This window comes from Culex quinquefasciatus, chromosome 3, assembly GCF_015732765.1.
Source record: "Culex quinquefasciatus strain JHB chromosome 3, VPISU_Cqui_1.0_pri_paternal, whole genome shotgun sequence".
NCBI lineage: Eukaryota > Metazoa > Arthropoda > Insecta > Diptera > Culicidae > Culex > Culex quinquefasciatus.
The window spans coordinates 182,760,439-182,787,414 of NC_051863.1; the positions used below are offsets into that span (position 1 = coordinate 182,760,439).

Sequence of the window (26,976 nt, forward strand, 5' to 3'; positions counted from 1 at the left end):
TAGCCTCACCGATCTATTGAATCAACAGAGAATCCATCTCGCACTTTCCACCGAAACCAATTTGATTGACTAGATTCGATTTCCTACCGATTCGACTTTACCCACTTTATATCGTCGCTTCCGAAAAGGAACGTTCAAAAGAAAAAGAAAGAGTGCACGTTCAGAAAATGGCTTCATTGAATTTATGGATGTTTACCGCGAGTAAAAGATGAAATTTTAGAGAGTTTTTAGAGTAGCTTTAACATTTTGAGAAGATTAAGCACTATTTTCAATAGAATTTAATGTAATTTTCATAGTAAAAAGAAAACATACAAAAACTCGTTCCGTCTTTGACTCCAAGATTCAGACCGGCAGCATTGCCTTGCAAGTATTTTGCTTTATTTTTGTCCAAAAATAGCTCTCCCGTCAAATACCGCACACACACACATACTCAGACACACTAATCGGGAAAAAGTCCGAAAATCGAACACTTTTCAATGTCAGCCAAGGCTAGTGATCTCATCTGTTTTCGGTTACGCGGATTGCGCGAGTGAGAGAAAAGTAAAAAAAGAAGACAAAGTTGGTAGAAACTCAAGCAATTTTCGGGTTTCCCTCCAAATGGATGTGGGTTGGAATTGATGGTGTAGTTCGAAAATTGTCGGGACAACATTTGCCTTGGTGGTCGTGCTACTGTGTTTTTGTGACGTAAAGGTGATGCCAGTGGGTTATTATTAGCTGCCCCAACAGGGGACTCTGACGTCGATGCAATTAAGTTGTGAGTGCATGGCATAAAGTAGGAATTAATGAGAAGAAAGGCAATAAAAATTTGTAATTTAAAGTAAAATTCAAATTTGATAAGATAATACTTTTTCCAAATTTGTAGAATTCGCAGAAAAATCCGTCGTCACAATCTGTTTATTAGAATCCTCGAAATTCCACACCGCATACACTCTATATGCAACCTGATGAACGGACGTCATCGCAATAAAATGTAAACAAGTTGATTAGAAATAACCGAAACATTCATCACCATCAGGGTTAACAAATTTACACGCTTCCATTTTCTCGTCCCTCTTTTTTCTATTTAAGGTCAACCTGGAATGTTCCAAGCTAATCATCACAATTGATCAAGTCAGATCAGTTGATTCGAAAGCTGGAAAAACGTTGGAAAATTTTAACGGTTGAGTTATGAAAAAGTTCATTAATTCAAATTTAAGTAAAAAATTTGGTTATCTAAAAAAAACAACGGTTAAGGTAACATTTTTAAACTATTCAAGCAACAATAATAAAAAAAACTGTCAAATAATGGATTGGAATGGAAACGGATTTTATTTGTATTTTTGTCATAGGGTTCAAACTTTGTGGTGGTCTTTCCTATGACTAAAACCTGGAAACAAAGGCGGAGGCTTCCGAGCAATGCAACTAATTTATATCTGTGAGCCCATACTTCCAATTGAAATGTTGTCAAAGACAATCTTATGGGAAATGGACGAGCTCTCCGGTAAAATTATTTACGAGACTGAAAAATAAAGTCTGTTATATAGAAATTGTTAAAAACCATTATTAAACTAATTTTTTCAACATTTTTTTTTAAAACCGCTGTAACTTCATAAGGATTGGACTTAGGACAGTGGTCAATATGGAGACTTTTTTGTAAAATTGTCTGGAAAATCGATTTCCGTATTCGTATTTTGAAAATTTTGACGTTTAGAGCCATTTCAAGAAAAAGTTTCATTAAATGATTTTTATATTTTTTTAGGTGAGTTGTTCCATCTTGTATTTTTCTTTAATCTTTTTGTAACATCTTAGGCTATTTTCACAAAAAATCTGTACGAAAAAAAAATCGAGGGCTCACCTTTAAATTTGACTTTTAAACTTAAAAATAAAAAAAAATCATAAAAGTGGCGTGTTTTTTTCATTCAGTGTATTTATTCCGGAAAGCCCGTCAAATTTCCTACAAGTTGGTCTTTGACCACTTTTTGATACGATGCAACGGCGTTGAGATACAGAAATATTCAAATTACGAATTATATTTAAAATATTTACGTCCTTCTCAAATGTCATTATCGAGTGAAACTGGCTCCATATACACAAAAATGGCTTACATAAGCGTAGGATAACATGTCTACAAAGTTTCATTGAAATCGGAGAGGGTCGAGAAAAAAGAACCTAAAAAGTTCCTGTTTTGGGCTGGAATTGCTCTATACCCGAGCAGGGGTAAATAACACGGGAATACCAAATTTTGGTATTACTTGGGCAAATAACAGCGACCAAAATGTGCCCTTGGTTGCCCAGTAATAGATGGTAAAATACCATGAAATCATACCAAAATCTTGCATGTGTAAGGGCACAACAATACCAAACCATGTTATTCCAAGGGTAAAATAATACCTCAAAATAAAACCATTTCAATACCAAGTTGAGGTCTTCTGGATTTTTGAACATTGCTTGAATACCAAAACTTGGTATTGCCATGGTTTTATTTTTAGGTATTCCATGCCCTTGGAAAATCATATTTTGGTATTTCTGTGGTCTTTCACATACATGATTTTGGTATGATTTCATGGTATTTCATCTATTACTGGGCAACAAGAGCACATTATGGTCGCTGGTATTTGAACAAGTAATACCAAAATTTGGTATTTTCATACCATTTTTAGTGCAGCAGTTGCAGTTAGTGAAAAAACGGAAATTATTCATATGCAACAGCAAAAATCTACTCACCTGATGATTCCATGTTGTTATTAGTGATATTCTTCACCACATCGAATGCATTTGTCATTGATGAACGGCCTGTGCTTGAAGTTCTTGAAGCTTCTGAAAAATAACAAGATTGAAAAATAAGTATTATTAAAATGAAACTGAATTGAAATTCACCAAAATTCATTAATCTGTCGATTGACTCGTATTTGGTTATCATGACTTAGAGATATTTCAACGTTTTTGAAAAAAATATTAGTGGGTATATCACACTAATTTTTAAAATCATCTTTAACATTTTTGGGTTTCAAGTCATTTAAGCGCAAAATTAATTAACTCGTAAATTTTTTTTAACAAATTTCCCATAGTTTCAGAGAAAATTGATTAAACCTTTCAATATTCAAATAATACCAAAATGTAACATCCTTACTTAGAATATTTTCCACAATTTCAAGTCATTTCTATAGGGGGTATATCAAAAATGTTTAAAATCAAGTTTGAAATTTCCGGTTTTAAATGAAAGCATTCGCTTTGAGACATCATTTTAGCGCAAAATTAATTATTTTGTCAAAATTGGTCAAAATTTTCCCATAGTTGCAGAGGAATTTGATAAAATACTGTAATACCAAAAGAATACCAAAATGTGGTGTTCGATCATTGACAAATTCTGCAATTTTGCAATATCAAAACAATACCTTAAATTGGTATGATACCACATTTTGCTCTTGCATAATCCTTAAGACAAATTTAAAAGGGTCCAGGAATACCAAAATTTGGTATTGATACCAGAGAAAGGTATTATTACGCATTTCCCTTGTTATTTACCCATGCTCGGGTAGTTAAATCAGTTTTTAAGAAATCTGAAATTAATATACAGGACTCGATTATCCGAAATTTCGATTATCCGAAGTTCGGTTATCCGAGGGTTTGTATGGGACTTCAGATAATCGAATTACGAAAGAATTTGAGTTGTTGATTGCCTTTGAAAAAAAAATGCATTTTTCAATATTGCATCACCGCTATCTTGGATTTGAAAATTCAAAATAATTTTAGCGTAGTTTTTGGGTCATACCTACAATCAAAAATAAGACAACGAAAAAATTTTTTTTCTGATTCGATTATTCGAAGTTTTGAATATCCGAAGTAAAATTTTTCCGAGGCCTTCGGATGATCGAGTCTGGACTGTATATATTGCAAAACCGTTTTGAAACGCACTTTTCCAGACATTGTTGAATTACGAAACGGTCTACTTTCCAGCGTTTAGTTGAAGCGTTAAATATTTCAGCACTTGCTGGAAAAGATTTAAATTTTTAATCCAGTTGGTGTTTTGTTAGAACTTAACAGTTCTACTTCAGAGATTTGAAGAACCTTTCAACTGAGAAAATTTGAGAAAAAAAAAACCCTAATGAAAAGGATTTCAAATCGCCAAAAATCATTTATAATTTTTTTTAATGCGTTGAGCTTGACTTGTTTTTTATTTGCAACTTTTCCACAAAAACTTCTCAATAAAATAAAATTTTGTATTTTTATTTACATTTTTTTTAATGTTAAGTGAAAATCAGTTTTCAGTAAAAATTTTAATGTGCCAGCTTCTACGCATTTTTACAATTTTAATTATAATGGTATCATTTAATAGCATAACATGTGCAAACAAGCAAATATTGCTAGAAAATTTGAAAAATTTAAAAGTTAGTGATAAGAGGTATTCGAATAAACCAAATAGTATCAGAAACAAATAAAACCTTAACAATGAAAACGCAAATAAAACAAAAAAAAAATGAGCAAATAAAATCGTAGAAGAAGAAAAGTTTTTTGTTGATAAAAACTTGTCCAAAATGACACCATTAACACGAGAAAAATAAAAAAATAAATGAAAGAATTCGAGCATTGGAGTGTGAAATCATTGTTGATATCTGAAAATGCATTGTTTTTTGTTCAGTTAAACTCAATACACAGCACCGCACATTACTTACAGCGAATGCCCCAGAATGTGGTTCTTTCACAACGACGCCGCGCCTTATTTCGCGGGGTTGGAAGCTTGACTCACCGCCATTTTCCGTGGCCGGATCACACCGCGTTGACATTTGGTGGGGTGAGTCATCCGTCATCCTCTCTATCACGCTGTTTTGGTTTGGGGTTTGACTGAATATATATTTGTGAGAAAGACGTTCGCGTTACACGAACAACAAACCCCAGACCTTTTCTCGTGAGTGACGATCAAACAAAGACGGTTTCCCCACAACAGGCAGTCGGATGTTTTTTTTATTTAATAATGGTAATTGATGTTTTTTGAGTTTTATACTTCTGGTAGTAAAAATAAGAGGGCGATTCTTGTCAGTACTTGTAATTAGCTATTATTGCACCTCTGCTCATAAAATTTCAACGTTCTTAAACCTTCAGCTTCATATTATGTAACTTCTCAACGAAAAAGACAAAGAAGGGAAAACCTCAGGAAATCTTCACAAACCATCGACCTGAATTTAGCTCTCATTCGACAATGTCATGAGGAAATCTGTGAGTGTGCCCTCTTTTGTCATGGTTCTATCAATCAGAGAATTATGATAGATTTTGCATCAGAAAAATGTCTAATATTCCAAACATGTAAATTTACAACTATCATGTGTAAAATCAGCTCATAATTGGGTCCTAAAATGAAGCTTAGATTGCTGATATTATTGTTTACAGCGATGAAGCTTATTTTTCTGAGTACAATGACCCTTTGTACGAGCACAAAGAGTTTAAAATGGATTTTTAAATCAATTTTGAAAAATTAACCTCGCGGTCCTTCTTGACAGAAAAGCTCCTACTTGACAGCTCGTTCCAAGGGGACCATAGTTGATCCATCGAAAAAATGTTGTCTTGTCAAAAAAAAAATTTGCATTAAAATGAAAAAAAGTGATCAGAAATGGTTTTTAATCGTGTTTTTTACCGTTGTACTTAAAAATTGACATAAGACTTTAGTACCCAATTGTATCCTTCGCAAAAACTACCCCGGTGGAGAACCGCCGAACCAAATCAAGGTTGAACACGTGGTCCTGGTAGTGGGCTTGCGAATGTTTGCTTGATAATTTGCTCCAAACCACGCGCACCCACCAATCAAACCGCTTGGTTTGGTTTTACGTTACACACCATAATTGGCAGCCGGAACTGTCCAATTTGAGGCGAAAGATTGCCAGCTGTCGGAACGAAATACCATTTCAAACGTGAACAAACAAAGAGAACGAAAAATCTCCGAAGGTATCGAGAAGTTGAACATTATTTTTCACTTTTCCAATCGCTCTCTTTTTTGGGCGCGTTTTTATTTTTTTTGTTTTTTTTTTGCCCGATAAAAAAAGTCAATCCGAGTGTCAGTCAGCTTGGGTTGTGGAAAGCGAGCAATTGGTTGTGTCAGGCTTCAATCCGGCACAAATGGGAAGCTCTTTGCTGGGTGTGATTGCATGCTCGAGGTGGAACAATATCCGGGTCGGGAAATGATGAAAGATTTTTTTTATTGTTTTGCAACAGTAGTAACTACTGTTGTTGGAGAATTGGAATAGAGACCTTTTTTTTGGGTTGAGACCACTGCGACCATGACTTTGATCTATTGTGGTACCCTGAAACCCCGATGGTTTGACTTCAACTGTTGTCAAACGGATGGGGTCAATTTTTAGTTTGACATCCAGAGCTCACACTTACTCCCAAACGTTTTGTTTGATAATATGTGTGAGTCCCGTGCAAAAAGTGACAGTTCGTCACTTTTTAGTTTGACTTTGTCAAACCAACGGGGTGCAAACGAAAAAAGTTTCAAACGAAGAAGTGACCGAGCACCGGGGGTTGAGTGTGTAACAATTTTATTAACACAGATTTACAGTGGACTTGTATCGATTTCTTCGCTTTCAGTAGAATCCTCAGAACATTTCAACATCTACTGGAGCGAATTGGGACTACAGTCCGAATAGGGAATGCAGTTTTTAATGCACTTTGAAACATAAAGTTTAGAAATCGTTGTACTCTAAACTACAGTATTTTTGACTTCATTTTAATATTACAGCATTTCTAAAATACTGACTCAAAAGTCATTCATTTCATACCAGCTTCAAGCTTCTAACAAGAGTATCCTTTCTTCCGTTTCCAGTGAAAAATGGAGCAATTTGAACAGCTTTTAACGTGTTGCGTGTGTCTGGACAGATACCGCAACCCGAAGCTGCTACCATGCCAGCACTCGTTCTGCATGGAGCCGTGCATGGACGGCCTCATCGATTACGTGAAGCGGCAGGTGAAATGTCCGGAGTGTCGTGCCGAGCACCGCATCCCCTACCAGGGCGTGCAGGGCTTCCCGACCAACGTGACGCTGCAGCGGTTCCTGGAGCTGCACATCGAGATCACCGGCGAGCTGCCGGATCCGACCTCGGGCCAGGTCATGGAGCGGTGCGGCGTCTGCTCGGAGAAGTCATACTGCGCGCTGTGCGTCCACTGTGAGAAGAAGATCTGCCCCGACTGCAAGGGAGCCCACATGGACATTCTGCGGCGTGAGATCAACCGCATCAACAATCAGGTAACGGGTTTGGCCGCGAAGAAATTATTGTATCCCAGATGTCTCACTGTAATTTCCATTCCTACAGATCCGACGAGGACTGCACCGCTTGAAGGAGGTGCTTGCGGTGGTGGAGAAGAACGCCCAAAACCTGCAAAACAACTGCGGCAGTGTGTCGGAGGAGATCGAAGAGATTTACCGCAGGCTGCAGAAGGCACTCAAGGATCGGACCGACCACCTGCGCACCGACATGGACAAGTACGTTTCGACGGAGCTGAAGAATGTCATCACGATGAAGGATAACCTGGAGTTGGAGATCGCCAACATTCAGAGCAACTCCGACTTGGCTGAAAAGTTTATGAACGAAGGCAACGTCGAGTGGGATGACTGCGAGCTGATGGACACGAAGGAGATCTTCCTGCGAACGGTTGACTTTATCCGGAACTTTGACTGCGAAACGATGGACTACAGTCGGAAGGTGCGCTTCATCATGAACATCGACCCGAACAAACTGATCATGGAGGTGTCCTCGTACGGAGATTTGAAGCTGCCCAACGATGGAGCCGGCACGAGTCAAAGTCAGAGCACGCTGCTGCAGCCGCCTTCCGGACCAGGTTTGATGCGATCGAAGAGCGATCACCGGTTGGCGGCTCAGTTCCGTCAGCAGGAAGCTCAAGGTTGGAATCCGGACGACGAACCGCTACTCGGTGGACGCAAGTTTGGTGAACGACCGGTGAAGCCTCCCCAGCCGGAGAAGGAGAGGTACGGAAACGAATCTCGGTATGGTCGTGGAAACGATTATGACTACGACGATGAGCCGTCCAGCAGATCAACCAAGGGACGCTTCCGGTCGCGGTTTGCCCGTAGTCACCAACTGGACAACGATTCGGATAACGAGTCAAAGCCAGCGCGCACCGCCGAAGAGAAGGAAAAGGCCAACAAAGTCACAAGCACCGAAGATTGTGCCAAGGGTCCGTTGAGTGGTATCTTCCGGTTGATGGACTCGCCACGTGTTATGAAACGGCTGCAAGATACGGAAAAGGGTAAAATCAAGAAAGCATCCCCCGCAACAACGCCAACAGTGCCAAAACCAAACCCGCTGGCCACCAAACCCAAGGTAACCACGTCCCGTCAGCTTTCCGAAGACGACGAAATCGCCAAGATCAAGCGCCAGAACAAAGGAGCTTCGACGAGTACCACAACGACTACGACGAGCCCGTCTTCACCGGTACCCACGGAACCGGAACGGCCAGCTGCCGACCGAGTGTCCGCACTGAAAGGTCGCGTAGCAGCTGCTGCGGCCGCCGCCGCTGCCAGCGATGACAGTGACAGCACGCCTTCTTCACCTGCTCGAAGATCGTCGCCACACGTCGAGGTGAGATCCGATGAAGAGCTATAGCCTCTCTAGCTTATCCCACTTACACAAACAACGCAGTCGAACAATAGATTAAAATTCTTCTACCACTAAAAGACATCCCGAACTTACTGCTAAGTATTACCTTTGTGTGTGTTTCGTCCTCTGCAAAGAACCGTTCTGAAACAACGCGCGCGCTACCAAGCTACCAGTTCCACGAAACCGAGCGGAACTCACGCCCCACCGAATCTCTCAGTTCCTCACGTAGTTGGCAAAATTGAACCCTCAACACACACAAACATAAACAAACAAACAAAAAAGCCCACACACCTCTAGGTACACCGCTCAGCTCCCTTCAGCCACGTGGCCAGGCACCTCTCTCTATTCCTCCACATCAATTGAAACCCTCTTCCCGTTTTCTGTTCTTCCATACAACATCATCATCATCACCACCACCACCACCACAACGACCTCATCACACGAATCAGGCCGATAGTGATCAGGACGATTCGGAGCGCTCGAGCCGTTCCCGCCAAGCAGGGGCCACCACCAATGCTGCTGCCAAGAAAACTCCGACCCGTTCCGCCAGTAGCGATTCCAACTCTTCGAGCGAGTCCGGCAGCGCATCGCCAGCTCCGGCAACGGCTCGCACCGTCACCGAAGAAGCCAAGCCGAAGGCATCGATCTTGAAAAACTCCGAACCGGCCCGTAGCACTGCGTCGCCAACGGGCGAGAAGAAACCCTTCCAGAGCCGGTTCTTGCCGCAAACTCAGCAGCAGCAACAGCCTGCGAAGAAGGAAGAATCCGAGAGCAGTAGCAGCGAGGAGGAATCGTCCTCCGAGGAAGAATCCGAAGAAGAGGAAGAGGAGGTGAAGCCAGCGCCAGCGAGACCTACACCGACGGTGGTTTCCTCGCCGGTGCGCACGGAGCAGCCAAGTTCACCGTTGCTCAGCCGAATCCAGGCCCGTGAAGCGGCTGCGGCCGACACGAGAAAGACGTCTCGTGAAGAGCCTCGTGCCAGCGGATACTCCAGCCCGACGAACTATCGCAGCCAGTACGATCGCGACGAAAGTCCCAAGTACGGCAGTGGATCGTCCGCCCTTCGGTCCCGAACCACTGCCCACGTGGAACCCGAGGAGAACAAATACGGCAGCTCCGGGTAACGTTTCTGCTTGAGTTGCCACAACACTAGCCGCTTGCTTTTCTTCTTTTTTTCTCGTTTGTAGGACACATTGCCTTCTTTCAGATATACCAGCCGGTTCCTCAACAAGAGCAAGAGTACGGCCGTGGTGGCCCCGGAGGATGATGCCACCGGAGACGACTCCGACAGTCGCCTCGGCAGTAACCGTAGCCGCTTCAGCGCCCTGCAGGACCGCCGGAATCGCCTGGCGAGAAGCCGCTCCTCGCACAACTTCGGCAACGACGATGAAGACGACGAACCGGTGTCTCCGACCACGTCTTCTCCATCGGCCTATTTGGCGTCCCGGTACGGAACATCGTCATCGCTAGCGTCGCAACCTGCCGATCTGTCTCGCAGCCGCTCGACGCATGCGCTCAAGTCGCGCGAACCCTCGCCGGATCGTAACACCGGCAGTGACAAGGACGGTGCCGCCCTCAGCTCGTGGGCCCGCTACCTGAAGAACAAGTACGGCAACCGTTCGACCAAGGACGGCAAGGACACACCTTCCACCTCGACGTCGTCCCACTCCGCCACGTCCTCATCGTTGGCCTCCCCGTCCACCTCGTCGTCATCGTCGACGTCAGCAGCCGCCGCCCGGCGCCTCAGTCTGGGCTTGCCGCTGCGCCAGTCCGACATCCTCAGCTCCGATGACGATTCAAAAAACGGGGTAGGCTCCCCTACCTCTCCTACGGCAGCAGTAGTCGGTATACCAGGGGCAGCAGGTATGTCCCCTAGGACGCAGTACCTGCAGAAGCGCCGACAACTGTTCCAGATAGGAGGTCGGGGGAGCGAACCCGGTTCCTTCACGTGGCCCCGCGGTAAGTGCACCCAAAGCTGACAACCGGAGAACCGTTTCGCTAACGACTAACTTTCTTCAGGCATCGCCGTGGGTCCCGACAATAGCATCGTGGTAGCGGACTCGTCCAACCATCGCGTGCAGGTCTTCGACTCCAACGGTATCTTCGTGAAGGAGTTTGGCCAGTACGGCAACGGGGACGGCGAGTTCGACTGCCTGGCCGGTGTAGCCGTCAACCGGATCGGCCAGTTCATCATCGCCGACAGGTGAGGGGATGCTGCGTTTAGTTTTAGTTTTTGAGATGTTTTGGGATGTTTTCAAAAGAAGTTTTTAGCCAAATACCGAAAATTCTAATTTGTCTCTCAATTCAACAGATACAATCACCGCATCCAGGTCCTGGATCCGGCCGGACGCTTCCTGCGCTCGTTCGGTTCCCAGGGTACGGCCGACGGCAAGTTCAACTATCCGTGGGGCATCACAACCGATGCGCTAGGCTTCATCTACGTTTGTGATAAGGAAAATCATCGAATTCAGGTAGGTCTCGCTGCCGTCAGCAACTTGATGTTTCAGCATAACTTTACTAATTGAATTCCCCTCAAAAATTCAGGTATTCCAATCGGACGGTTCCTTCATCGGGAAGTTTGGCTCGTGCGGCAAGGACGAGGGCCAGCTGGAGCACCCGCACTACATCGCCGTGTCCAACACGAACCGCGTCATCGTGTCCGACTCCAACAACCATCGCATCCAGGTGAGTGACGAAGGCCGACGGTGGGTGTCGCCCGTCAACACCCACCGGATTTTGTCCAGAAAATTGTCTATCGCTCCCGTTGACTGGGGTGTCACTTGTGGAACATGTGATGGCTGTCACACCTTTGTCCGGAAAGCTGACATCCCTAGGTGCAGTGGTGCCAAGTTTTACCGAAACTTCGCATCCGACAAACGCGTAGTTTGGCAACACTGCCCCACACACCTAGCAAAGAATCCAGCTAACGGTGTGGCATGTCCAGCGCCCGGGGCCGACAGCAACAAGACGGCCTCCCGTCGACAAAAGGCACAACGGCCCCGTCCGTGAGCGATGGAATTTCGATAATTTGACAATCTGATTACCGGGCCCATTGTGTCCATCCAGTCGGCTTGGGCCGACCCAACGAACGAATTCTACACTCTCTGCGGGAGAAAAGGAAATGAGCTCAACGGAAATGTTTCCGTTTTCCGGAGCTTGGACAGGTGTAATGGGGAGGCAGCAGAATATTTGAGAATGATTTTCATACAGTTACACCCACAATGGACCTCTTGTCCCCCCTGTGACAAGAGACCCTCATCAACGCTACATTTCATCGATATGAAAGCAGGACGTGTTGCGGGGGAACGTTCCACGTGGTAATAAGCTTTCTGCACGTGTACTGTGGGTTGTTTTGGAACAAATGGAATGCGTAATGAATTCTGACTGAATTTGGTTCGAAAGACATTATCTTATATAAATTATTTTAAATAAAATTATTTATTCAAAACTTCAAAATGTTTGTTCAGATGAAATTAATATGATACATTAGAGATGTAATTCAAAAAAAAAATTTTTTTCAAGGACAAACTATTTAAATAAAAGTTGTCCACTGTACCAGTACCTGCTACTTGAAGTGGCGGAAGGAAGTAAGCCACAACAACCCACATCAGATGGTCGCTCTGTATTCGGTACCATCCCAAACTCATCGAGGAAAGTGGCACAGAAACGCAACATGTTGTGTTCCCCCTCCCCAGTTTTATCCCTCACAGATTCCCAAGCATAGCAATTCCTTCGATGAATCGTCCAAGTGGACATCGAGGCTCCTCGAAGTGCTCTCTAGTTTTTGTCACAGTATAAGATACGTCAAGTGGTTTCCGTACTCAAGTTTGAATGTTTTTTTCTTTATTGCAGATCTTCGACGTCAACGGCCGAGTGCTGACCACCTTCGGTGGTGAAGGCTCAGACGAGGGTCAGTTTAAATTCCCAAGGTAAGACGATTCAACGTGTATCTGGCCTCCTCTCATTCAAACACATAAATTCCACACACTTTGCCCTAAGCTCACGCATCTACTCGGGACATGGAAACAGCTTTTGAGAAAAGCTGGAAAATTCAATTTTCCCCCGCGTCCTTTTTATTTTCTCTTCGACTTGAAACTGACTCAAAACCGCTGCCCCCTTTTCTTTTCTACAGTAATGCTCTCTAAGCGGCTTTTCCTCGTTAACGCGTGTTTTGGTTGAGCTTAGACTGGTTTTTGCGAGCAAAAAAATAAACGGAAAGAAAACCAGCTTTGACAAGTACAACACGTAGGTGATCGCAATACCATCTTGTCGCACGCCTTCAAAAATTCCGTTAACGAGTGACAAGATAGCATCTGTACTTTTCCATTAAGGATTAAGGTTTCCAATATGTTGGGGGGAAATGCTCGGAAGTTGCAAATTAGTGGGAGCTCATTTTAGGAATCATTATTCATCAAAAATTACCAAAAAATTAAACATTAAACATTAAACATTAAACATTAAACATTAAACATTAAACATTAAACATTAAACATTAAACATTAAACATTAAACATTAAACATTAAACATTAAACATTAAACATTAAACATTAAACATTAAACATTAAACATTAAACATTAAACATTAAACATTAAACATTAAACATTAAACATTAAACATTAAACATTAAACATTAAACATTAAACATTAAACATTAAACATTAAACATTAAACATTAAACATTAAACATTAAACATTAAACATTAAACATTAAACATTAAACATTAAACATTAAACATTAAACATTAAACATTAAACATTAAACATTAAACATTAAACATTAAACATTAAACATTAAACATTAAACATTAAACATTAAACATTAAACATTAAACATTAAACATTAAACATTAAACATTAAACATTAAACATTAAACATTAAACATTAAACATTAAACATTAAACATTAAACATTCTGTGGTATGATTTATCTTGATTAAACACCAAGAACAAAATTTCGCTTCCCTCCAAACTTTTACAATAATCCCAGCCAATAAACGGCCAAACTCCGTTGATATTGCCTCCGGGACTAGAAACCCGACCCAGCGCAGCGCAGCCTTGTGGTGATGAGAAATCTATGTCCCGCAGTAATGAAATTTCTATATTTGAACAGATTTTGTTCGCCTTCTCCCCCCGGGGCGGTTTTCTTTTCCACAAATTGGAAATATTTGGTCCCGTCATATCGATAGCTTCTCTGTGGTAGCGATGAACTGCGAGATTACTTACATCTGTGGCAGTTTTTTTGTTGTCCATGACCAAACTTATTAAAACTTTTGCGAGCAAAAATTCATACTAAAAATTCTCGGATCAGACTCGTACTTGTCAATTTTTATTTTTAATGGTTCACTTCCCAAACATCAACTCCGGGCCCTCGAAAATGGCTAACAATTTCCTGGCTGTCATCGTCGAAGATCAAACAAAACTCGAACGTCCGGCAGGCAATGGCGTTGGAAATTGAATTATGCAGCTTCTTCGCTTTAGCCTCACCATTACGGTTCCGCTGCTGCTGGTGGTATCTTATTGATTGCTTGCGGAAATTTTATTCCATCAGCTTCCGCCCGAAGAACGACGATGCTTAATTTTGGAAGCACACTGTGTTCTGGTTTCAAACAAGAGGTTTTGCGGCAATTGACTTCACATTCAGATGTAAAATACATTTTTCGGACGAAATAGTAGCTTCAAACAAGTTTTCAAATGTTTATTTTTGAAAAATACGACGAGTGCTGAAAAATCAAGTTTTGCAACGAGTTGCATACAACATTTTTAACAAATACCCGGGAAGACGGTAATAACTAAATTCATGTCATTTAAATAACAAATACTGTTAAAATAACAGAATGTGTTATGGATTCTTCTTGAAAAATCCATTTTTGCATAAGAGTTGAATAACAATTTATGTTATCATAACAAAATTTGTTATTAGTCTGATATTGATTGAACGCCAAAACAACTTGGGAATAATATTTTTTGTTATGGAAGAATAACTCCAACTGTTATTGGGATGATCGGATTAGTTGTTAAAATAACAAAAAATAATAACAAAGATTTGTTCGATGAATAACTGAAAACGTTATTAGTCTGTTATTACAATAACAATCGAATAACAAAAATATCATAACGACGAATAACAAATCTTGTTATAAATAGCAAAACATGTAATTGGTCTAGTATTTTCAAATATCAAAAAATGTTATTTCAAAGTTTTTACCGTCTGCTCGGGTAAGAATCAGTTTCCTCGCTTGGGATGGGTAACCTCTGCTCAGGAAGGTGCTCTACAACTTTCTCGAATATGGTGCTAACTTGTCCTAAAAAGATGGACTAAACCAATCGCTCCCAAACTTTTGGAAGTCACGGTGTGTTTCCTAGAACAAACTTAAGATAAAAAAAAAAATCTGATCTGATATTTGGCACCATGAAAGAAGGGCTCTAGCCGGATATTTTGCGGGGTCCGGCAAAACAATTTTTTTAGGATTTTTTTTCGATTTATAAGATTTTTCTTCACCATAGTCGATGGGTTCATGTTCATATCCAACAAAATTCTTATGAATGTGTCTCAAGCGACTCTAAATTTGAACTCAAATCAAAAGTTTCTAGCCCAAATTAAACAGATTTCTGGCTTTTTTTTAAATAACCCCCCTTTTGAATCCAAGCTGGAAACCTCAAAACAACCGAATAAAAATCTTTTCTTTGTACAATTTGTCATAAAAATACAGAAACATATTGCCCGGATACAAGTTCGACCTGAAAGCATTGCTAAACTTAGAGTATTTCATTTAAAAGCTATTATTGCTCAAAAGGTTCCCAACATAATATTTGCAATCCTCTGCCGAACAACACTATAATATTTTAAAACATTTTGGAATCAATCACATTGTAGAGAACAGTTTTCTGAACAATTTCCATAAAAAAGTATCAATTTTGGTTCAATAGAAACAGAGACATACACAATTTCGTAAAATAAAAAGTGACTTTCTTCAAAATTTGTGGATTAAATTCCCATTCAAACGATGAACATCGCCTACTGAGTTTTTATGATTCTAATAAAATAATGTCCATAAATTTTATCAAAATTATATATAACCCGGCCAGACGGTAATAAAAAAATTCATGTCATTTCAATAAAAAATACTGTTAAAATAACAAAAAGTGTCATGGAATATTCTTGAAAAATCCATTTTTGCATAAGATTTTAATAACAGTTTATGTTATCATAACAAAATATGTTATTGGTCTGATATTGATTGAAAGCGAAAACAACTTGGGAATAACATTTTTTGTTATGGAATAATAACTTGAACTGTTATTGGGATGATCGGATTAGTTGTTAAAATAACAAAAAATAATAACAACGATTTGTTCGAAGAATAACTCAAAATGTTATAAGTCTGTTATTACAATAACAATCCCGGGCAGAAAGTCGCATCATGGGACGAACAAAAAAATAACTTGAGTTGTTTTTGATATCATGGCATGTTTGATATTTGTTCCAAAAACTCTTAAAATGCGCGCCGAAATCTATGTTCCTTTCTATGTTTGTAGACTTTTTATCATCAGTTGATAAATTTTCATTTTCTCATGATATTACCGGACTTAGAAAAAAATCGAAGGCCGAATTATTTTGGGACTTAGAAAAAAAAAAATTGACCTCTTTATCATGAGATGATGTTATTTTGTTTTATCATGCTTTCACTGGACTTAGCAAAATTTCGAAACCCGGGCAGAAAGTCGCATCATGGGACGAACAAAAAAATAACTTGAGTTGTTTTTGATATCATGGCATGTTTGATATTTGTTCCAAAAACTCTTAAAATGCGCGCCGAAATCTATGTTCCTTTCTATGTTTGTAGACTTTTTATCATCAGTTGATAAATTTTCATTTTCTCATGATATTACCGGACTTAGAAAAAAATCGAAGGCCGAATTATTTTGGGACTTAGAAAAAAAAATTGACCTCTTTATCATGAGATGATATAATTTTGTTTTATCATGTTTTCACTGGACTTAGCAAAATTTCGAAAGCCAAATTATTTTGGGACTTAGAAAAAATTTCGAAATCTTTATCATGAGATGATATTATTTTGTTTTATCTTGTTTTTGCTGGACTTAGCAGAATTTCGAAAGCCAAATTATTTTGGGACTTAGAAAAAATTTCGACCTCTTTATCATGAGATGATATTTTCTAGTTTTATCTTGTTTTTGCTGGACTTAGCAAAATTTTCACTCCTCGACAAAATTTCACTTTTCCTACACTTAGAATATTTTTGAAAACCCGGGATTATGAGATGATTTACAAGGTTAATTTTTTCAAGCCGGACTTAGCTAAAATGGCAGTTTTGTTAATGGACATTTTTATTGACTTTTTCCACTTTAATTTACTTTAAATACACTAGTTAAACTAATCACATTAAAAAGTATTTTACCGCATATAAAATTTCATCGCAAAACGCAAAAATGAGCCCACGCGCTCGCTCACTCTCTCTTTTCTCTCTTCTTTCGTTCATGCTCGCACGCAACGCGCGCATCGGCAATCGGCAGACAGACAGCTTTGGCGTTCGTGGCGGGCTGGTTTGTTTACGTTTTCGCGCAGTAGTTTTCCACGGATAAATTGTAGTCCGCGAATCGCCGCGGGTTGTGAGTACGTTCTGTGGCCGAGGGAGTGTGTGTTCGTCCGTTCCGTGGCGTTCGGGAGCCGTGATATGTTGTGTTTAAGTGATTGTTTGTGTTATTGTGGCTGGGGGCGAAGAAAAGTTTCGCCCGTGTTGACGGGTGCAAGGAAAGTTTCAAGCCGCTGCACCAGAAAAGTAATTCCCTTGCCCAAGATGCTGCTGTGGATTAACGTGGAAAGGATTTTGGCGGATTCGCCAGGACAAGGGACAAGGGTTTGTTTACGTTTTTGGTGCAGTAGTTTTCCACTGATTAACAACAGTCCACGAATCGCCGCGGGTTGTAAGTGCGTATTTTGGCCGTGGGAATGTGCGTTCGTTGGTGTCATTTTATGAGATTTGCGAAATGTTGTTATTTATGTGAAAGTTGATGTTTTGGTGGCTCGTTGGAGAAGAAAAAGTTACGTTAGCGCGTGCATGACAAAGCCGCAGTTCGCAGAATCGAAATCCTCCTGCCTGCATGTCGCTGGTCATCCTCCTCCTCCTCCAGCAGATGCTATCAAGACGCGGATCAACGTCGGAATGATTTTGGCGAATTTGACAGTTCTCGGTGGAGGAAAACAGCAGTTTCGATTTGTTTTGGTTTTTGTCGTCGTGTCATCAGAATCGCGATTTGTGGAGGAACCGTATTTGGTCCGTGTGTTTTCGCGAGTGTGCGTGTGATTGTTTACGTTTCTGAACCTTCCTCTTGTGATTCCGGAGGAGATGATTAAATTGTGTGGCTCGCAAGCAGTTTCACGGAGGAAGATGAGTCCACCTGAAGTGGCTACAGATGTTGGTTCTACTAGTCAACCGACAAATATTTTTCGACGATTTTTAAAACTCAGATAAGTATTGCTTGTTTTTTTTTCTTTGTTTACTATTGAATTTTTAATTATTCCATAAATTTTGTTTGAGAATTGATGCTTTGTGTTTTATTTTCTCTTACAGATCTACTAACGGGCATTTTCTGGACATTCGGCTTCTAGAATTTTGTTTACTTTGACCAATCAGCTCCAAAAATGGATTGTGCTGCAATCATATGCTCTCTGGATGGATTGGATGAGGATTAACAAGGTATGTACGAGAATTATTATTTCAAAGTGAACCTATCACTTCAGTTTAGAAATTCTTTCAAACATTTCAATGTTTGTTTAGCAAAGTTCAGTTTTTCATTTTGTTATTTATGCTGATTTTGAATACACATTATTGACTTTTGACAGATTGATATAAAATTCTGAAAATAAATTATTTATTGATAAGGATTGCATATATTTTTTGATTCTTTCCTTTAAAGACCATATTTTTGTTTATTTTTTTGTTTGGGAATTTTATAAATTTAAATGTTTGTATAAGACCGAGCCACGTTGCCCAGTTGTAACGCTTCCGCCTTGACAATATTTACAAATTTCTACACTTTCAAATAGGTTTGCTAGAATTTCAGGAAAATTTTCAGCGGCCAATGCAAATAAATTAGTGCATTATTGATTTGTTTAGTTCAATTGTACAGATTTTCGTAGCTTTTTCTTTGACTTGGCTTTACAAAAAGTTTGATTTGTTTTAATATTGTTAGTAGTATGCAATTTTGGATGTAATTTTTTGTTGCCCCCTGATTTTTCGGGCAAACTTCGAAGGGAGGAGTGACAAAAACTTTAAATAAAATTTTTACCAGCCTTACTTATTCACACTAAACTTTGAATTAATTCGAATTATACGGCAAATGATACAGTCATTCCACATATTCGGAACACTTTTGTGATAATTTGTCAAAAGCATGCCAAATGCATCTTTTCTGTATTTTTAGGACCTTTATTTGGACATTCTTTTGCTATTTCATTAATATAAGCAGTACTTTTAAAACAAAAACTGCATTTCGAGACTATTTTATTCAGAGCAGCAAATCGCTGCTTCCAAATTGCCTGTTCCATAATTGTGGGATGTTATTGTGCCTCCCACAATTGTGGAACACCTGAATTTAACTGATATTTTCACAAAAAAGTTAGCAGACCATTCATAAAACATTACTAAGCATGAGTTTTACTGGTTTCCGAATGTGAAGTCATTATTTTTATAAAAATATGTACCCTGGAGCGATAAAAAGATTGTTTACATCGTTAGAAAAAGTGTTCCGAATTTGTAGATTTCAAGGGTCGAAGTTTTTCTTCAAAAACTTGATATAAAACGATAAAATTTGCAGTTGTTCGATACAGCATTCGAAAGATCGCAAAACAGCTGTCAAATGAAGGTAAAAGCGAATCATTATGTTCAATTATCGATTTTCTATGATTTTTTGAATATTGGTCGATCTGTAAACTGTTCCTAATATGAGGGATGACTGTATACAAATATTTAAAAAAAATTAAGATTGTCATTATGTTTAGTCTTGCAGCAGATTGTTTGCTATAGTTTTTTAATTTCAGGCTTATTTAATGAAAATAAATTTTACTAGAAAATCACATCACATTATATTGTTTTATTAAAATACAATTGAAAAACAGTCTATATGAAACTTATATCTTCTTACTGTGTATTACGCTTTCTAAAGCAACAAAATTATTACAGAAAAAATATCTGGAAACATCACAACTTGTTATGATACTTTTATGTTTTTGTATGATATTTTTCGCCCCATATTTTTCCAGGAAAAAATGAACTGGTCGGGATAATTTTATGTTTATGGATGATATTTTTCCGCACCATAGCATGATAATTTGAAGTTTCCAACACGAACTTAAGTTGATAATTTTTTGATATGCGTAGAGTAAATTTTGTTCGCGTTTATGTTTGATTAACTCTTAACTGGAAGTTAACAGGTACTTGACATGTTTGTGTTTTTGCGAACATGACAAGTTTGCAGGAAGATGTAACTTTCTGCCCGGGATCCAATAACAAAAATACCTTAACGACGAATAACAAATCTTGTTATAAATAACATAAAATGTTATTGGCCTAGTATTTTCAAATATCAAAAAATGTTATTCCTAGGTTATTGCCGTCTGCTCGGGAAGTATTATGTTTCAGCAAAATGTTTTCATCCTAAAAATTATCATAGTAGGCAGTGGGAATGAAATCCACAAATTTTGAAGAAAGTCACTTTTTATTTTACGAAACTGTGTAAATCTCTGCTTATATTGAACCAAAATTGATACTTTTTTATGGAAATTGCTCAGAAAACTGTTCTCTAAAATGTGATTGATTCGAAAATGTTTTAAAATATTATAGTGCTGCTTGGCAGAGGATTGAAATCATAATGTTTGGAACCTTTTGGTAATAAATTGCTTTTAAATGTAATACTACAAGTTTAGCAAAGTTTTATGCTCGAATTTGTATCCGGGCAATCTGTTTTTTTTTTTATGATAAATTCTGGAGTTTTTGTTAAAAGGTCCAATAAACCAAATTTTCAGTTTTTGCTTTTTGGGTGTATTTGAAACCGCCTTGAGTCAGGGGTCTTGAAAAACAGCCAAAAAGCAAAAACTGAAAATTTGGTTTATTGGACCTTTTCAAAAAAATCTCCAGAATTGTACAAAGATAAGATTTTTATTTGGTCGTTTTGAGGATTCCATCTTGGATGTTGGGAATTTTTTAAAGAAAGCTTAAAATATGGTAAATTAGGGTTGTAAACTTTTCATTTGCGGTCAGATATGAAATTTAGAGTCTCTTGAGGCACATTCATAAGAAATTTGATGGATATGAACATGAACCCATCAATTTCTATCGAAGAAAAATCCTATAAAATCTAAAAAAATCTTTAAAAAAGTTGCGACGAAATATTTTGCCAGACCCCGCAAAATTTCGGGAAAGAGCCCTTCTTTCATGGTGCCAAGTATCAGTCCTGCCGATTTTTTTTATTTTAATGTTCTTAGAAAAATACACCATGATAGTTTAACATTTGAATGAAAAAGTGTTTTAAAGTGCATTTCACACTGGTTCAGTTGTTTTGCAATCATTAATTTTCAAAAAATGTAAGAGCTGACGATAACAAAAATTTTAGCATTTTTTTTGCGAAACTAATAATCGAAAAAATTTAAAATTGGAAAAGATTTTTAAATCAACCCAAACATTATAAAATAAAATGATTCTAATAGCAGGGAAATGCATTTTATATTGATTTCAGCTGATTGCACATAAATTTCCATTGAAATTTTGAAGTTTATTGAAATTTATGTATTTTTGCCCAATGATTTTTCTGGCCATTTTTGAAGGAGGCTGACAAAAACTTCAAATAAAATTTTTCCGGTCTTTTTATGCAATTTTAATTTTTGTATTTTTTAATCTGACTGAAACTTTTTTGGTAAGTTACGGTATGCCAAAAGAAGCCATTTTGCATCATTAGTTTGTCCAAAAAAATCCATAGAAATTTGGCAGCTGCCCATACAAAAATTAGCAACTCACTACCAAATCGGCCCTTTTCGACCATTTTCATTTTTTTATTTGGCTCAATCTTTGTGGGGGCCTTCCCTATAATCAAAGAAGCTATTTTGTGTCATTGGTTCACCCATACAAGTCTCCATACACTTTTGGTTGCTGTCCATACAAAAATGGTACGTAAAAATTGAAAAGCTGTTACTTTTGAGGACTATTGAGAAAAAATACACAGCAAAAAATCCGATGGTAAAATCGCATGCAAAAGCATGCACATCACCTTCGTCAAAATAAACACTTAATATTACACACTGCATGTACATTTTTTGCAAACACAAAAAAAAGTTGCAACCGACGGGATTCAAACCAGCACCAACAGTAAGGACTGGCGCCTTAGCCCACTCGGCCATCAAACCGATGAAAATCTGTAAGGATAAACGCTTATATGAGCTTGACATTTCGGTCAAGTAGGTTTCCCATACTAATGGGCTACATATTTCAGAGTGTAAAATTACATAAAATTGCATAAAATATTGCAATATTAATTTTACACCCAGGCCTTTTACATGCAGCTGGATTACTACTTTTTTAGCTGTGTAGGTACACGGAAAAAATTGCAGATTTTTCAATCAACTTTTTTTCACTAAAATTCAGTTTCCCAAAATAAGTATATTTTGATTTTCGAGATTGAAATTGAAATTGAAAAATTTTTGCGACTAGTATTTCGATTTTTTGAAAAAATCCGTATTGATTCAAAATTTCATAACTCGGTGGAAGATTTTGTGCCCATTCTGGAAATTTTTAAAAAGTTGGCATTTTATGTCCCATAAAACACATCAGAAAATGAAAAAAAAAAAAACATAAAAAAAGCGTTTTTGCAAATTATGTTTTGAGCATGAGCATGAGCATGAGCATGGTTGACTGCCAATGAGCTGCTACTCCGTTATTGACAGATCAGCTGAAGTTAAACAATGAATCAAAAATGATCAGTGGGAGCCAACCATCCGTTCACTGTTTAACCCCTGAAGACCCCGACTTTATTAGTCAATACCGGCGCCCTCCCAAGAAGCCTGCAGTTCAACAAAAGGGAGGAATGTTAGTCCGATAGTTGAAGTTGCAGACTCATCAAGCACATAGTTTTTCGCTATATACTTGTTGATACCGCTTGAGACCGTTGAATCCACAGCATCTCCTTCAAGCATCACGTGATTATTTTTTTTTTTTGGTTAGTAGGATAAGGTATTGGCTTTTCGATGCCTCCCGAGCTACGACGCTATGGGGAGGACTTTCATAACAGACCCGTCGGCGAGCCTTCCGAGCAACAATGCTATGGGAAGGTCTTTCTGGTTAACACACAAAATCACACAGTTATTTTGCTCCACTATTAACTCGACGATCCAAATTGTCAGTGCGTCTTTCGATCATTATATAGAAATAGCTTTTTCACCGCAAAAAATAAAACCTTATTCGAAAAACACAGTCCACCCGACGCCGTGCCTTCCGATCAACGATGATATAGGAAGGGCTTTGAAAAATCACAAAACATCACTTTTCACTCTGATTATTTTTTTTACGACCACATGCTCCCTTTGCCAATTATGCACTGATGACGCTGCATTTTCAGAGGGTAATCTTCTCCTCGCAGCACACAATTCACGACAAAAATGCGAAACAAAAGGCACACACAAAAAAAAAATCACTTTTCACTACGAAAATTTTTTTTACGACCACGCGCTCCCTTTGCCAATTATGCACTCACCCGAACAGCGACACAAAAGAGACGGAAAATAACACGAAAAAACAGGACTGCGCGTCCACACAGGATGTTTAATGTTTTAATGACCAAAGGTAAAATTATAAATCATCAAAAAAATTTACCGTCTATATTTTTTTTCAGTGTAGCTCTTATCCATACCTATAACTTTGCTGAAGACAATTTAAAAGATACAGATTTTTGAATTCCAAGGTCCTTCCAAGATTCAATTTATTTTGTCTGTGTATGAAAGCAATGTCTGAACCCATCATATTGGTTTTCACTTGGTTTTATCGAATCATAATTATTTTGGAAATTTGTGTGTGACCCATTTTTGGTCAGGAGTAAGAAAGGTACCAACCACAAGGGTGGATAATGTTTTTTTCCTCCTTAGTTTGTATGATGAATTATCGCAATTATTCACCATATAAAACAGCAAAAAAAGTTGAATTTCGAAAGGTTTTTTTTTTTTTGTTGAATATTACCTCATTTTTTTGAGTAATATTACTTACAAATTGTGTAAAAATCCTGATGTTAAATTACAATTTTTTTTTTTGAAAACAAAATCTGTCATAATTTTCTGATAAATGTTACCATCATTTTTTCTCTGTGTATGCAACAATTCTGCATACAAACTTTAGTGGAAAGTCATTCTTCCCTTCCAAAATAATTAGCTTCCTGACCCTGAGACTTAAAGACTTTGACTCCAGCTCTCCTTAAATACTTGACTACACTAAACCCGGCTCCGTAACTTTAACAATAACTTTCGAAAAAAGTTTTTTTTTTTCTAAATTTGCCGACCCAAATTATTTTTTGAGATTTTTTTTCATTTTTCCTGGGTTTTTTTTCCGAAATCAATGGAAAACAAAAAAATCATATTCATATTATTCCTGTCCATAAAATCAAAGCTCTGCACAATCATGGCTCTATCGACGTAATGACTACCATTCGATTACTCGATTTGGCTGTAAACTTTTCCATCTCCCAGACCCATCATTACCATTAGGCCACCAAATTGATGGTACGAATTTATCATGCAAATCAGCTGCTCATTTCGTGTTCAATCAGAATTACCTTCAACATTTTTTTTTGTTCTGCTCTCTTCTCCCTTCTAATTTGCAGGGGCGTGGCCGTTGACGACCAGGGCTACATATGCGTGGCGGACTCGGGCAATAACCGGATCCAGATCTTCCACCCGGACGGCAGCTTCCTGCGGGCGTTCGGCTCGTGGGGCTCCGGGGACGCCGAGTTCAAGGGGCTCGAGGGGGTGGCCATCATGTCCAACGGTAACATCCTGGTGTGCGATCGCGAAAATCACCGCGTCCAGGTGTTCTGAGGGGTGGAGCTGGGCCCAGCTCTCGTTTTGCGGCAATCAACTGATTACGGAAGTCCATATTTTTTTCAACTCTACCCACAATTAAGCCAGCCGTTGAGCAAAAGTGAACCATTTTTTGCACTTTTTTGTTTTTCTTCAACTCCAAGCGTGCCTTTTTCGATAACCTTTGAAGTGTTTTTTTTTGTTCTACATTACCAGTCTACTCCCACACTAGCTTGTTGCAAATTTTTCCTGATTAAACTTAATCATAATTACAACAAAAAAAATTAAAGGATTTGTAGTTCGCGCACGCGAATAGAAAAGTGTAAAGATAAAATGTTTTTTAAATTGAACGCAACACAACCTAGTTCGATAATAAAGATTTTTGAGTTTATTGTGTTTGAAAAGCTTATTTGCTCTGCAAAAAATGCCTTCACTGTAATGGAATGATGGTTGAAGTCAGTGAGTCTGTTTTCAGCAATAATGTAATATCATTCGATATCACTGCCCTTGTGTTCGTTTTATAAAAGTGAATATGAAAAGGAGTTTATTTGTATATTTTTTTGCCAGTTGACTTTTCGAATAGCGAAAATCAGGTAAATTTGACACTCCCCTGCAGGGATCAGCTGATTAAAGTTATATTTTTTAAACCTTTGTTTTTTTTTCTATTGAAGTGACTGCGATAAGATGAATTTCTCTACGGTTAAGTCCATCTGGCATGTGGCCCAGCAAATTGACGGGATGGTGGTATCTTGTCACAATTTGCTTTTTGAAATTTCGAGAAAAACTTGATTTATTGTTTGATTATGCAAAAACTTAAATTACAGTCATCCCTCATAACAAATGTGTGAGAAATGGTCGAATGCCAAAAGGTCGAAAGTGGACAAAAGGTCGAAAGGGCATAAGCTGGAATGAAAAAAAAAACATTTTACAAAACTTTTTTTTTGTTAGCACAAATATTGAAAAGCAGCTATGTAAAGCTGATTTGAACGTTTTTTTTTTTCAATTTCACGTCGATATTCTTGAAAATTGAAAAAGGTCTTCTGAATTAAAACTTGCCCCCGGATTGATGAAGACTTTTTGAAAGAAGGGGGTTTAAAGGGTTAGAGGGGGTTCTCTTTAAAATAATAAATAAATTCGATCGATTTTTTATATAATATAAACCCATTAAATCAACAAATTCCAGAATTACAAATATAAACAGTAGGGTGGCTTGAAGTTGTATGGGAAAATTTCAAAATAAACTAATTCAGTCAGAACAGGCATTTTCCGGTCCTATTTGGGCCCCCAAAAAACCCCCCAAAATTTGGGAGCAATTGGGTTTCACCCGGCTTTCCGCAAAGCGATTAAAATTTATATGGGAAAACCCTTTTCTTTTTTTTTGTCCTCTAAAACTTTGCGCAAGAAATTATGGTTCTATATTGCTTCTGGAAAAAGATACAGAGTTTTTAAAAGAGGCATTTCAAAATAAGTGCTGAAAATTATATTTCTTACCAACACTGCCAGTACTTTGGTAGATATTTCGAAATCTTATTTTTTAACGTAATAAGGAAGCAACCTAGCAAAATGGTGTCTTAGGAAAAGTTGTTGTATATGAATGTGGCTCTTATTTCAAATTATTGACATGCATGGTGACACACCTACAGGGTGTTAACCCAGCTCTAACTTTTACTGGTGACCCTTTATAGCGTTGGTGTCTTAGGAAAAATTGTTTAACTACTTATTCCAAAAGAAATTGATATGGTTGGAAGACAGGGTGTCACTAGCGTGGCTCACGGATATATGAAAAAGACAAAAGTGTTCAATTTCGAACGCCTCGACCGAAATTTTGTAGCATTATAACCGCAGAAGCTAGCCTGAAATTTTGAGCGCATTTTGTTAATGTTTAGTTGTTCCACTCTTAATCTGAAGTTATAAAGAAATTTTAATAAATTTAATTTATTTATTTTCAACTTTTTAACTCTTCTTCGAGAAAGTTTTCCTATGCCGTATGATTTTTTTCAGAATAGAGGTTTCTCATAGGTTTTGATCCGGGGAACAACTTTGTAGAACATCGCAAAGCGCTAGGAATTAATCCCGGAAAGATACAGACAAATTTTTAGAGAACGTTGAATTTTGTTTCCGTACTCCAAAAAATATCCTGTATCTTTTCGGGATCAATTACTAGCGCTTTGCGATGTTCTACAAAGTTGTTCCCCGGATCAATAACTATAAGAAACCTGAGAATAGGAAATTTTGATTGGGTTTTGGGAAACTTTCTCTATGAAGAGGTTAAAAGTGAAAATTTCCCATAGTAAATTTTTAGAAGTTCCATACTAAC

General features: G+C 38.4%; 1 protein-coding gene across 4 annotated transcripts in view; it reads left to right on the forward strand.

Moving 5' to 3' along the window:
• Positions 1-25,063, forward strand: part of LOC6035292 (RING finger protein nhl-1) — a 70,955-nt gene extending 45,892 nt beyond the window's left edge. For 3 of the 4 annotated variants that reach the window (XM_038261867.1, XM_038261866.1, XM_038261868.1), the window contains 9 exons: positions 6,794-7,213; positions 7,281-8,567; positions 9,035-9,705; positions 9,793-10,544; positions 10,605-10,788; positions 10,897-11,056; positions 11,130-11,270; positions 12,438-12,514; positions 24,464-25,063. In XM_038261867.1, the coding sequence (XP_038117795.1) occupies positions 6,800-7,213; positions 7,281-8,567; positions 9,035-9,705; positions 9,793-10,544; positions 10,605-10,788; positions 10,897-11,056; positions 11,130-11,270; positions 12,438-12,514; positions 24,464-24,677 (3,900 nt within the window). In that variant the 5' untranslated portion in view covers positions 6,794-6,799 and the 3' untranslated portion in view covers positions 24,678-25,063. Of the gene's footprint in view, positions 1-6,793; positions 7,214-7,280; positions 8,568-9,034; positions 9,706-9,772; positions 10,545-10,604; positions 10,789-10,896; positions 11,057-11,129; positions 11,271-12,437; positions 12,515-24,463 lie in introns of all 4 variants that reach the window. The other variant, XM_038261869.1, reaches the window with a different exon arrangement.
• The last annotated feature ends 1,913 nt before the right edge of the window (positions 25,064-26,976 follow it).